The 14723-nt window shown below is 37.2% G+C and overlaps 1 protein-coding gene across 5 annotated transcripts in view; it reads left to right on the top strand.

Annotated features, from left to right (window-relative positions):
* The window catches only part of LOC145291442 (uncharacterized), a 114476-nt gene that overhangs the window by 42856 nt on the left and 56897 nt on the right, over positions 1-14723 (top strand). For all 5 annotated transcript variants that reach the window (XR_013869417.1, XR_013869418.1, XM_080137287.1 and 2 more), the window contains 3 exons: positions 369-545; positions 8029-8181; positions 13876-14016. Coding sequence is in view for 3 of the 5 variants with exons in the window: in XM_080137287.1 (XP_079993413.1) it covers positions 369-545; positions 8029-8181; positions 13876-13997 (452 nt within the window). In the remaining 2 variants the exon portion in view is untranslated. The remainder of the gene's footprint in view (positions 1-368; positions 546-8028; positions 8182-13875; positions 14017-14723) is intronic.

The raw sequence follows: 14723 nt of genomic DNA, 5'->3' as shown, positions 1-14723 counted from the left end.
CTCAAACAAGACGGGTGATGAGAGAAGATAATGTCATGATTTCTCGATTGCCTATGACCTAACACCAATTGTTTATGAACCCACCCGTATGCTTTATCTCTTTTTGCCACGGTCCAAATATCTCAGAGAAAATAAGAATAAAATGTCACACCATAATTATCTTTTCTCATCTCTCTCTCCCTTTATACTATGCTTGTCTCTCTCTCTCTCTCTCTCTCTCTCTCTCTCTCTCTCTCTCTCTCTCTCTCTCTTGTCACGTGGTCCAATTAACCCAGTAAAATTGAAAAGAAGAATGTCACACTTTGTATATTGGATTTTTTGTTGATATGCTCTGTCTTTTTCTTTCTTTCTCTTCTTTTTTATTACAGCTTCCGAAGGCATATGTCATTTCAAAGGAAAGATTTACAAGCAGCGTGATCGATTTGTGGACGGTTGCCGGCTCTGCTTTTGTGGTGCAAATTCTGTGGTCGGCTGCACATCTACATATATCATGTGCAAATCCATGGCAGACCGGGAAGTGTCACCAGAATATCTTCCTAAACTGAGTAAGCCTAATGTGTTTTGCCCTGACTCATATCGCAAATAAACAGGAAATAATTATTGAGTCCAGCAATGCATTAATACAGGGAACATGTTGGAACAGTGCATTGAGGGTATTGCCGTGACTGCTGCGAAGAAGGTGGGCTCTCTCTACCGTGCTAGAAAGTTACTTATGCCTGAAGGTATCCTGTACATCTACAAGGCCACCATTCGCCCATGTATGAAGAATTGTTGTCACTTTTAGGCTGGTACATCTTTACTAGTCTCTCACTCCTGGACAGGGTACAAAAGAGAGTCACCAACCTAATAAACTGTCAACTAGGCTTCAGACTCTGTTCCATCGACGAAATGTTGCATCTCTCTGCCTGTTTTACAAATATTTTAATGTTAGTTGCTCCAACAAACTACAAGCCCTTGTACTACCTCGACGTAAATACCCTTGACAAACCCGACAAGCAGCAAAATCCCACCCCTACACAGTAGAAACCTCCAGATGTTAGAAAGCCTTCTACACTAATAGTTTCTTCCCCAGAACTACTAGACTTTGGAATACCCTTCCTCGACTTGCTTCCTCGACTGTACTGACATGCAGAAGTTCAAGTGTAATGTAAACAGACATCTTGCTGCTCAACTCCCTACATAGCATCGCTGCAATTTATGTCCCAGGTAGTAGCCCACTACATCACAGTGGCACTGTGTCTTGTTTGAGGTGAAAAGGCAATAAAAATAAATTCTCACAATTCTTACTTTATTTTACAATGCGTAGTGGATAAAGTACTTGATAAAATTCAGCTATTCTGGAAGTTATACGTTCTTCAGTGCTGGCAACGTTCAAGATAGAATTGCGAATTACTTGGGATTTCTGCCAGTCATGACTGACAGAACAAGAGCATGAAAATCACGTGAATTAAATAAAGTGTTTCGCTTAAAATTCTGTGCAGATTCCGGAGTTTGAGAGAAAGATTGCCGAGTTTGACAAGAAAGCACATGAAGACGGTCAGAGGTTACATTGGCCGAAACGTGGTAAAAAATAACATTCAAGATGACAGCAATAGTCCAATGAATCCAAATAATACAAATGTAAATTCATTGCAAATGGCAGGGAAAGTATTTATAAAATCAAATCTTTAAATTGTCTTGAATAAATAGTGAAAATTTATATTAATTGGAGATGATTTTAATGAAATAATTGTTTAAGAAGACGTATAGAACGGGTTCTGTTGAAATTCCACACAGATTCCCGAGTTCGAGAGAAGCATTCTTGATTTCGATAAATACACCTGAAGAAGTTTGGAGGATACATCAGTCGAAACGTTGTGATAATAACACTCAATTTGGAAACATGTATAATATTTAATATATATATACACATATATATATATATATTACTTGCAGTTTCACCAAATACTTTTGCATGCAAACTCCGATCCCGCATTTTGCTAATTTCTACCCTCTGATGAGAAGGAAAGTATTTCTTCGAAACTCCGCGGATTAAGGACTATCCAATTATTTAGTGTTTCGTTTTCAAATTAAATCTGTTTTTAACTCTTTTTCAAAGTGTTTTTTAACATGTTTTATTAACTCTTATATATATATATATAATTATTTACTATAATAATTATTAAATACCTACAGACACTAGTGTTTCATCCTTTCGGGAATCATCAGGGCAGGGTGTCACGATTAACACCAGTCGATAGATTTAAACTTGGTAACAGAAGCCATCTCTGGCTTCATTAGCAAGGACTTAATCCATTCGGCTACCGTTAACAGTGAGAAATATTGTTGAAATTTAAACATTTATTTTTTAAATGTTTTTTTAACGTCTGTCAGAGTGATCTAATCATTATATGCTGATCAGCGTATAAGAGCTAAATTGACCGACGTTTTATTTCAACTGAAAGTGCTCAACAAGAAACGAGTTTCTTAAAGAGGCTGACATAATTATTTACTATAATAATTATTAAATATCTATAGACACTAGTGTTTCATCCTTTCGGGAATCATGTGCAGGGTGTTACCATTAACACCAGTCGATAGATTCAAACCCGGCAACAAAAGCCATATATATATATATATATATATATATATATATATATATATATATATATATATATATATATATATGTGTGTGTGTGTGTGTGTAGATGTTGTTTTGTTTTGGTTTTAGCGATATGTTTTCAATGAATTCAATTATTTACGAAAGTGCATTTTTACCTAAATGCGAGTTGGGAATAATTTTCCCCTTTTAACCAATTTGGTACCCCCACATGGGGAGCGGTATATATATTATTTTTAAAATGTAATTATCCACTGACACGTGTTTCGTCGTCTACGACTCATCAGAGTGGCTATATATATATATTTATACATATATATATATATATGGCATAATCACATTGACACACCGGTTCCCATCAGATCACGGAAGTTAAGCAACGTTGAGTCTAGTCAGTAATAAAATGGATGATCATTTGGGAATTCCAGGTGTTGTATGTGCTCTCTGCTTATCGTGACATTGTTTCCAGTCAATGTTGGGCTTCTCCAGTGCCGATTTAGGAGAGGTGTGGTTAGACTTTGTACAACCCTAGCTTCACAATTACACATGAAATTACCCTTATAGGGCTGTCCATTGTTTCTTGAGACTGAACAGACGCATCAAATTCGATATATATATATATATATATGTAGTCATCCACATACAGTACTGTTTCGCTGTTTCACAGCTCATCAGTGCGGCTAGACAGGCAACTGTCTCAAGCCAGGATCGAAACCTGACGCCCAAATGGTTTCTCACCATTACACTATATGGCTGCTGCTGAGCGGGTAATGAATTTAACGATGTACATATACATTCCTATAAATTTGTGTGTTTTTGTTTATTGATATTCATTGGTATTTATAGAATTGATTATATAATGCTATAAATTGAATTTTAAAATGCTCTTAATGCTACAATATTTTAAGTTATAAATTTATTATATTTTTTACTAGTATATCTTGTCCTTTTCTTTTCCAGTTTTAACAACTAGTACTTTACTTTTCCATGTTTAAGTTTAACCATATTACTTTTCATGCTCGTATTTTTCTATTGTAATCCATGATTTTTCCAGGCTTTCAGTAAATTCACTTGTTCTGTGTTTAATTTCAGTTTTTTTTTTGCCCCCATAAACATAACATACACATATGTAATAACAATGTACGACACTTGTCTGCTTTCAATAAAATCCCACCAATTATCTCCCTTTCATTCTTTCATTCTCTCTGTTTCACTTGTTACTTCTCTTTTCGCGTGAGCGGTGAATTGGTAGCAACAGTAGTCGCTGAAGCGACGTGGTTGCTATGGAAACCAGTCATGAAAAGCGTCGCTCACCTTTTTACATTTGTTTACGATTTTGTATACCGGTAAATTCATCATAACTTTTGTTTTACTGAACGAAAACTGAATTTTTTTTTTCATAATATATCTGAGAAGTGATCTATAAACTGTAATAATTGTTTGAAATTTGATCAGAAAATGAGTGAGCGGTGAAGCTTTAAATGACTAAAACGGCCACTTAACCATATATTCAAACATTACTGTGTTTAAATTATATATATATATAAAATAATAATAATAATAATCATAATAATAATAATAATAATAATAATAATAATAAAATATTAAAAATATATATTAAAAATATTAATAATTTTTTTATACCTACAGACATCAGTGGTTCATGCTTTCACAATCATCAGTGTAGGAGGCGATAAATGCTACTAGTCGGGAGATCTGAACCGAATTACAAAGTCAACCATTTGACTCCATTGGCTACACACTTACCTCTGAGATAGTAGCCATTAATACGATAATTAAGGAAAATTAAGTATGCATAAATTATGTTGATACACACGGGTTTTCGTTAGATCACAAAGTTAAGCAATGGCGAGTCTGGCCAGTACCAAATGAGTGACTATTTGGAAAAACTAGATACTGTATATATTGCACCAGGGCATAGAAATTTTCGGGTTTGTATTACTGTACACATAGATTCGAAAAAGCTGTCAAAAAACAAATATATAACAAATAAATGTTATCAAAAGCAAGATAAGTTACTTTTCTACCAAACTGGATATATTTTTCGTGTTTTTATTCAATGTAACATGTTCATTCAGCTCGAAAAACATAGTGTTTACCGATGTATTGGAAAATTCAAGATGGCGTCTGATTCTCTCTTTAACACGGTAAGTTTGGGAAAAGGTGTTATAAATAAAAACCCAGATAAAATACTGTTAAAAACTCGCTCAATATATGTTACCGTGACATAGGTTGATATATATTCGGCGAGTTTTTAACAGTATTTTATCTGGGTTTTTATTTATAACACCTTTTCCCAAACTTACCGTGTTAAAGAGAGAATCAGACGCCATCTTGAATTTTCCAATACATCGGTAAACACTGTATGTTTTTCAAGCTGAATAAATATGTTACATTGAATAAAAACACGAAAAATATATCCAGTTTGGTAGAAAAGTAACTTATCTTGCCTTTGATAACATTTATTTGTTATATATTTGTTTTTTGACAACTTTTTCGAATCTATGTGTACAGTAATACAAACCCAAATTTTCTATGTTAATATTTGCGATGATGTTTTAAACCATTGGAAGAGATGCTCCCTCGGTCTTCATTAAGACATCTAGGAGAAGGAAAACTGCTGTAAAACCGGAAGTCTACTGTCTGCTCTGTCATGTTACAATCATTTGTACTAAGCTTTAAAGTGTTGGATTAACTTTGAATAAAAATCTGGGGTATGTTTTAGTGTCCACAGTCCTTCGAAAATTGGTAAAAAAAAATTTTTTTAAATCAAATATATAACAAATAAATATTACCAAAGGCAAGATAAGTTACTTTTCTATCCAACTGGGTAGGTTTTTAGTGTTTGTTTTTTTAATGTAAAATATTTAATCGGCTCGAAAAATAAGCAAGTTCAAAGGGTACGCAATCACAAAGAAAAAGTGGCCACAACGTATTTGTTATGCAGCTATTTTTTCTTGTGGTCGCGTACCCTTTGAAAACGCTTGTTTTTGAGCTGAATAAACATTTTACGTTAATTAAAAACACTGAGAAACATACCTAGTTATGTAGAAGAGTAATTTATATTGCCTTTGGTAACATTTATTTATTATAGATTTTTTTTTTTTTTTTTACCATTTTTTTTCGAAGGACTGTGGACAGTAAAACATACCCAAAATCTGTTTCAGGATATTGAGAAATAGAGAAATAAGTTCTAAAAGAAATATTTTAAGTACAATTTTTTTTATTGTTTCTGTTCCAAGTTATCAAGAAATTCTGATGCAATGATTTAATTGTATAACGAGACCGATACTGCACCAACCACACCGGGTGTCTCTGACCTTGTCAGATTGCACCCGATATGACAGGTGTTCTTTCGATCGTACGTTGTCCTGTCACAAGTTGGCCTGTTGATCGTCTTTACCCGCTGTGTTTTCATGGTGGGGCACTTTGCCTCTCGACCAAATCGTCTCCTATCCTGTGTAGTTAGTCCCCGGGTACATCAATCACTCCGCTGGTCCTTGCGGCTTGCTGCAAAATGAAGAATCTTCACCACAAACAAACAGAACTCCGGTTTATAACAATAACAAACTATTTATTAATTTCATTACTTCATAACAGCTACTGTCTAAATTGAGGTGACTGACTATAGCAGTGAACGATGTAAAACCAGAGCAGTAAAGTCACAGATTTCCCATTAACACAGGCTAGTTAACATCATAACATCAGGCCCTGAGGGCTCCTAAATCGGGAGCGCTTGACCAGCCTAGCCGTTCAGTTTGCTGGCTACGACACTACTCTTTTTAGAATTCCTTTTCTCCACCTCTCCTTCAGAGAGTGGTTACAAACACTCTTTCTTTCTTCCTCTCAGACCTTACCCTTCGTCTTGTGCACTAAACACCTCTTTTTCTCCCTTTCCTGGGAGGGGGGTGGGTGGTTGCTCACACTGATATCTATTGGCAGTCCCCAGGGGTTTGTCTTTGCCCAGCACTGTGTTTGTAGTCCTTTATCATCTAATGTCACTTCTAATAACTTCTAACATATTGTAGATAATTCCAAATCTGTCTCCGGTCCTGGATATGACCTTAAACTATATCCAGTGGTGAGGCCCCAGCTTGTGGACTTTGGGGAGTGTGGAGCCACCCTTTAATTACCATTGCTCCCAGGTCCACTCTGACCCGGAGTGGTAGTACCTGTTAGGGTTCCAACTATGGGTTAAATAGAAACCGACGTGAAAACAACAAATATATTCTATTAAAAAAAATTTTCTTCAAAATCTTTGGATTCGGCATTAAATAACCCGAAAAGGGTTGATATGTCGTAAAACAAAAACAACCAACCAACCAAATCTGTCTCCATTTTAGAGACAATATACCATCTGCTTTGCCTTTAACAATCCCATAATAACATATCGGCGGTTGGTCCTATTTTCCTAGCTAAGGTTTTGCATTTCTCTGCACTCCTCCACCCCATCCCGCCCGGTCAAACACCTCCTCTCACCGCAATATGAAACTCGCTGCATACATTCATGACACCATAGTGATTCAGTAGATACTGAATATGTATCCAATACTCCAGATAGAGCAGATATGTTATAATGCTTCTATTCTTAGTAAGTCTTTGGTTGAATCAAACTGTACTCGATACCCTAGATAGAAAACGTGTAATTACTAAGGGGTACATAGACAGCAGAGAGAGAGAGAGATAGAGAGAGTGGGGGGGGGAGATAGACAGGCAGTCAGACAAACGGACAAATAGACAGAGAGGGGAGAGAGAAAGAAATGCTTTCATTTCTATACCCCTACGAGCAACACCGTTGCAATATGTTACACTTTTGACTGGGGCAATACCGGGCAGTGCTGCTAGTATATATATATATATATATATGTGTGGGTTCGAGCCCTAGTACAGTTGTAATGTTACCCAACACGTTGTAGCCTCAGTCGCAAAAGAGACAAAGAATAGAAAAGAACTTAAACTCGCTTTTTCCCGTTGTAACAACATTTGTTTATTTCCTCATTCTCCCACCGTGCGTGACTTCTCGTTATGGCTGTGATGTCACCCACATCTCTAACAGGCTCTCGAACGTCATCTATGTCACCAACATGATCGTCTTCTCTAACATGCTCGTCTGCTGTTCTTTTCATTTTTTTCTTTACTGATGACGTCATTTCGCATGCATTTGCATACGCGCGTCTGTGCTCTGTAAAACAGTCAGCTATGCCGGTGAGCCGTGGTACGGCAAAACATGTGTCTGTAGATAACTGTTATATATATATATATATATTATATATATAGTTTAGTTGATATTTTCAAATGATCTCTGTTTCTTTGTATTGTGTCTGGCAATTTGATTAAAAAAAAAAAAAGCAAAATTTAAAATCAGAATCAAATGGAATCTTCTTTTTTTTTTTTTTTTTTCTGAGCAGACAACGGTGAAAACAAAAGCAAAGGTTGCACTCTAAAAGGAAAAATGTACATGCCCGGAGCCTATTTCATTAACGGGTGCAACCAATGCTTTTGCGGTTTTAATGGTTACATTGGTTGTACCCGAAAGCAGTGTGATGATCCGAAATACCAGAGTAAGTTATTCCTCTCTCTAGTCTTTCCTTTCATTTCTCTTTTGTACTTACACATTATTTCATATTCAGCAGAAAGAATTAGCGTTACTCGAGATTTTCTTAGTCACTCTCTATCGTATTTCATTATGCACATTTTTTTTTACTTTCGTTTTTTTTTTCTTTTTTCCTAAATCCTGAATCCAACCCCTTTCCCCCACCTCTCCTTCAGAGAGTGGTTACAAACACCCTTTTTATCTGTTTTCTTTTTCCCTTTTTTCCTTCCTTTTTCTTTTGTTTCTTTTTTCCTCTATATTCTTTTTTCTTTTCTCTCTTTCCCTTTTTCTTTTTTCCTTTTTCTTTTGTCTTCTATATTCTTTTCTTTTTTCCTTTTTCTTGTTCTTTTTTCTTTTTTTCTATATTCTTTTTTCTATTTTTCTTTTTCTTTTATATTCTTTTTTCTTTCTTTTTTCTTTTTTTCTATATTCTTTTCTCTTTTATTTCTTTTATATTCTTTTCTTTTTCTTCATTTCTTTTTACTGCCTGTATCTTTTGTTTCACCTAATATAATCAGAAAAAAAAACCCTGAAATTGTAGCAGTTGCATGATGGATGTATTTTGCTCATATGGCAATATCTTGCGCTATCTTAAGTTGTAGTTCGGTCAGCGTATTGATACACGTACGATTACCACATAACTGACGAGCTCACTGAAAGTCCAGAAAATTACGCCCAACTATTTTTCCGGCCAAATGCAAGAGAGTCCAAGTTGAGACTTCAATGTAAACAGACTGGCAGTGGCAGTCTCTCTCTCTCTCTCTCTCTCTCTCTCTCTCTCTCTCTCTCTCTCTCTCTCTCTCTCTCTCTCTCTCTCTCTCTCTCTCTCTCTCTCTCTCTCTCTCTCTCATATATATATATATATTAGTGTTGGGATGATTAATCGGAATTGGGAAGCGGAAAAAATCGAAACTTTTTGGGATATCAAAATCGGTATCGGTATCAGAATCAGAAAAAATCGTGGCTATTTTCCAATGCTTAAAACGATTCCTTTCATTACTTCTTTTTTTTTATCTGATTTTGTTTAAAACAAAATCTTTTACTATCACTGGTTATAATAAACATTTATTGATTTCACACGAAAGCTAAAATCTATAGATCAACAACCAAAATTATGGTTATACGTTTGAGCACCAGAAAATTCATCATGACTTTTGTTTTACTGAACGAAACTTGAATTTTTTTTCACAACATAGCCGAGAAGGTGATCTATAAACTGTAATAATTGATTGAAATTTGGTCGCAAAATGAGTGAGCAGTGAAGCTTAAAAACAGTTCTAAATGACTATAACTGTCACTTAACTAGATTTTTTTTTTTTTTTTTTTTTACATTTTCACCCCAAACAAGGCGCATTGCCACTTTGGTGTAGGGGGCTACTATCAGGGTCAGCAACTACTGGGGCACTATGTAGGGATTTTGGGCAGCAAGATGTCGGTTCACGTTGCACTTGAACTTCTGCATGTCAGTACAGTTAGGGAAGGAGGATCCTGGAATGGAATTACAGAGTCTAGCGGTTCTGAGGAAGAAACTACTGGAGTAGAAAAATCTTTTACATCTAGGGATCTCTACAGTGTGGGGGTGGGATTTAGCTGCCTGTCGGGTTTGTCGAGGGTGTCTACATCGTGGGGGCACAAGTGTCTGCAGTTCTTCAGAGCATTCACCATTAAAATACTTGTAGAACAGGCAGAGAGATGCAACGTTTCGTCGATGGGACAGAGGCTGGAGCTTAGATGCCAGTTCAAGGCCTACAGATTGGCGACTCTTTTTTGAACCTTGTCTAGGAGCGAGAGACTAGTAGCAGATGCACCAGCCCAACTGTGACAACAATACTCCATACATGGGCGAATGGTGGCCTTATAGAGGTACAGGATACTTTCAGGTGTCAGTAGTTTTCTAGCACGGTAGAGAGAGCCTACCTTTTTCGCAGCGGCCCTGGCAATGTTTTCAATATAATTGTTCCAACTCATGTTTCTTGTGAACGTTAGGCCAAGCAGTTTGAAAGATGTACTCTCAGACAGGGCATCACTGGCCATTGCTATTGGTCCCAGAGAAGGTTTCTTGTAATTATTGAAGGAAACCAGTTTATTCTTGGCAGCATTGAATGTGACCATCCATTTATGGCCCCATTCCACTACAGATTGGAGGTCATCCTCTAGTGTTTTTGCCATTTCTTTAGATATGTGGTCATTTGTTTTCCTGTCATGTCTGTTATAGAGTGTAGTGTCATCAGCATATATACCCATCTCAGAGGCAGTTTTGTCGAGGAGGTCATTAATAAATATTAGGAACAATAGAGGTTCAAGGATAGCCCCCTGAGGCACTTCCGCATTTATATCACCCTTTTTAGATGTACGACCGTCGAGGACAACCTGGATTTTTCTCTTATCTAAAAAGGATTTTATTATGTTAAGTATTCTACCAGTGATACCGTATGATTTAATTTTCCTGAGGAGACCCTTGTGCCATACCCTGTCAAAAGCCTTAGATATATCTAGAGCTACCGCTCTGCCCTCCCCCGCTTTGTCAAGTGAATGGTATATACATTCAGAGATTACAGTCAGGATGTCCGCTGTGGAATGGGCTTGTCTAAATCCATATTGTTTGTCAGTCAGAAGTTTAGCATCTGTAAGGTGCCGGACTAGAGCATGGTTAATTATGGTCTCAAATATTTTGGCAAAAAGTGGGAGGAGGCTAATGGGGCGATAATTTGATGGGTCAGTTCTTTCGCCAGAATTCTTGAATATTGGTACCGCAGAAGCAGTTTTCCAACAGCCCGGAAAGCATGATTCATTAAGGCATTTGTTGTAGAGTTTGGAGAGAACTGGAGCTACTTCAGCTGAGCACGTTTTTAATAGCACAGTTGGGATGAGATCAGGTCCACATGCTTTTGAAGTGTCAAGGTTTTTTATGATAGTGTGTACCTGAGCAGGGGTGATTTTTAGATCGTCTAGCGTGGCGTCTGTCTGCAAAGGAAAGTCAGGTAGGGGGTGGTTGGTAGGGTTCAGTGTGGAGTTCGAGGCAAACCGGCTGGCAAGCATATTAGCTTTGTCGGTTGCTGAGCAAACAGCCTCGTGATTGTCGGTTAGCGGGGGAATTGTTGATTGCCCATTATTTACTACACTGTTGTAGATTTTCCAGAAGTCACGATTTCCTAAGTTTTGTGCTTCGATGCGTTTTTTAGTGGTTTCAGTAAATTCTCTCTTGGCTGTCGCTATTTCTTTCTTAACATTACTTCTAGCTTCTATATACTTCTGTTTGTTTGAACTGGACTTATGTCGGTTAAATCTGCGGTATGCATGCTGCCTTTGAGCAATGGCAGTTGCGCAAGTCGAAGTAAACCATTGGGGAGAGTGGGGCTTGCTATAAAATTTCCGCATGGGAACATGTGCTTCCATTGCTGTTTTGAACTATTCAGTGGTCTCATTTGCGCACTGTTCAGCAGGAAGAGAAAAAATATTTCCCCATGGGGCATCTCTGATAAGATCTCTGATGGCTTCCCAGTCAGCCTTTTTATAATATCTCGTTGTTTTGAGCACTGGCTCTTCAGTTTTGGGTCTAGAATTTAGGGCGATTTCTGCCATTATCACTGCATGGTCAGCGTTCCCGAGTGGGCTGTCAGCATTTGTTGTACAATCCTCGGGAACTGTAGTCAGAAATAGATCTAGAAGTGATGCTGGTTGTTCTTGCTGGCCAGGGAAACGTGTTGAAAACGTAACCATTTGTGATAGGGAGTGAGATATAGCAAAACTATGCGTTGTGCTGCCCGCTGAATCTGTGTAAGTAGAGAATCCAAGCCAGTTTTTGTGGTGAACATTAAAGTCACCAAATACATGTACTTGTGCGCTAGTGTCGAGGGAGAGTGCTGTGTCTATGCTGTCAGAGACTTTGTTTATTATGGTGCAGTCCTAGGTCGAGGGAGAGCGGTAGAGAAAATAAAAGTAGCTAATGTTGTGTTGTATACTTCGTCTAAAGCACATAAAGGCTTGATCGTCCGTTTCTAGGTTTGTTTCTCTAGTCAGGGAGAGGGTGTTACGAATGTAGACTCCAAGTCCGTGCATATGTCTGTCAGAGTCCCTACGGCAGAGTGGGAGATAGCCAGGCATGTTAAAGTAGTTAAAGGGGATGGAGGAGTGTAGGTTAGTCTTGCTTAATGCTAAGATATCCGGGGTATTTGTTAGGAGAAATGCTTCAACATCAGCTAAATTAGTTCTAATCCCACGGATGTTAGTAAAAGGGAGGAGGCAAGTTGGATTTGTTTGTCCCTATGCCTGGTTTAAGCTTATTTTTTGATTGTACTGTCATGTTTTTAAAGAGTTTCAGTTAGGTGAGGGGGAGCTGAACAAGAGGTTATGCAGGGTATCAGACATGCAACACAAGTAGACCGTCAGCTGACCTTTCTTCAACTAGGACTTAGGCCTCAGGAAAGCCCATCCGGGATGAGTGCAGGGTCCCTTTCCATGTGCGACATGGCACTACAAACATTCCGATATTATACAACTGTTGATGGAGCAGTCGCTCTTAGTGCTACCAAAGAGTTAGGGTCCCTGTACTACCAGTCGGAAACAGCAGCCAGGAACTGTCAATCCGGTACCCTCAGTCCATAAGAAGATCACCCCAATCTAATTGCACAGGCATGCGTGGTATTCAAGCACTCCCAAGTGCCCAGTTATGAGGGGTGGGATGTGTCGGGAGTGGGGGAACGGCATTCAATGCCCTAGACAAGAAACAAGATCTACCACTAAGTGTTTTGTCGATTCACTTATGATAGTGTCTCTGCACCTGACTAATAGGCAAAGAAGGAGTATGGAAGCCGGCGATAGACAGAGCCTATCTACTCCTTAAGCAATTTAGGTTTGCAGACCGGTAATTTGTTTGAATCACCAGCTCTAGGAAGGTTGTCGTCCAAGACTGGAGAGGCCTCCCTCCCCTTTGGTTTAGTTTCAGAGTTTTCTTTCTCCTAGTTTGAATGATATGCGTATATATTTTTGTTTAAAAATTTTTGCCTACCAAACTCCTGCCAATTTTTGGTTTAGAGACATGAAACTTAATATAGAGTATTCGGACCCATGCAAAACTTTATATTTTGGTTTTTGCCGTGGGAAAATTGATGCAAAAGTGTAAAAATTAAAAAAAATGAAATTTGCCAGGTGAAGGTCAAACGATGGCATTTCGAATATGCATGCATAACGTAATAGATATTGGTCCATGTTTTAATTTTCAGCCTTTTAGTAAACATGCTTTCATAGTGCAGTTATTAACGTAAAAGGAAAAAGTAAATCGTACGCTAAACGTTTTGGTTTCGATTCTTGGTGTTGGAGCACGAGTCATTTTTTTTACTATCATTACTATATATTGAGTCCAATATAATATAATAATAAATACGAAATCTGCATTAATCATAATATCATATTTAAGCGTATTTTACGACCGGGCAATGTCGGGTGGCCTGCTAGTATAAGTATAATCTTAAAAATTATATCCTTTATGTTGTTAGGTTATTGGTTGGAAATAAATGTGCTTATTCACTTATACTCGGAAATAAGTATCAGATCTTCCTCTGACTTCTCATGCCCATTAAATCCTCCTTCTTTAATGCATACACACAAAAATATAAAATAAAAAAACTTTATCGTATGCGTTTTGTTCTTTGTTTATTTACAGTTAAAGAAATCTGTGAATACAAAAACAGGTTATATAAAAAGGGCGACAGATTTATGGACGGATGCAACCAATGCATGTGCGGAGGAAACAACATCGTCGGATGCACAGAACGTAAATGCTAACTCCATGGAAATCCTAAAGGTAATTTTTAAGAACACAATTTCTGTATTGACCTCGTTGTCAGAACCAACATTCCTTAGCATGCATATTTTAGTCCTTGCGCAAAAGCGCAGAACACAAAATGTTTTAAATAATAATAATAATAGAATAACAATAACAAAGTCTTTCGCTAGCGAGGACTACTATTGAGTCTCCTCATCAGCAAAAGTATTGGGTGGGTTTTTTTTTTTATATGTAAAAGACACCATAAATAAAGCTAGGAATTTTTAAGTAAGGCAGATGTATCTTAATTGTTGTTATGTAAAAAGGAAAATGAAGTAAGATGACTGATTAGTATAGAAGACTAAATAACGAAAAAAATAATTAGAAAAATATTTTATGCAGAACACAGAAAGGACCATCGCTGCAGCAAGAGACGCTGTAAACAGGAACAAGACAGAAAAAGAGGAAAGGGAGAAGACGAGAAAAGAAAAATGGGAAGAAAAATAGTTACAATGATGATTCACAAAGATGAGACTTGCAAAAACACTTGGGCATGGCTGCGAAAAGAATACCTAAACAGAGAAACTTAATCATTAATAATAGCCGCACAAGATAATGCAATTAGAACCAGAGAAAGATCGACAAGACACAAGAAAACAACAAATGCCGATTAGAAAAAGAAATAGATCACATAATAAGTGAATGCAGCAAACTCAAAAAAAATATAAGAATAGACATGATTAAGT

Source organism: Euprymna scolopes, chromosome 12 (genome assembly GCF_053919585.1).
Source record: "Euprymna scolopes isolate OS-2025 chromosome 12, ASM5391958v1, whole genome shotgun sequence".
In the NCBI taxonomy this organism is placed as follows: Eukaryota; Metazoa; Mollusca; class Cephalopoda; order Sepiida; family Sepiolidae; genus Euprymna; species Euprymna scolopes.
The sequence above is the reverse complement of the archived record's forward strand: the minus strand, read 5'-3'. Positions and strand labels throughout refer to the sequence as shown.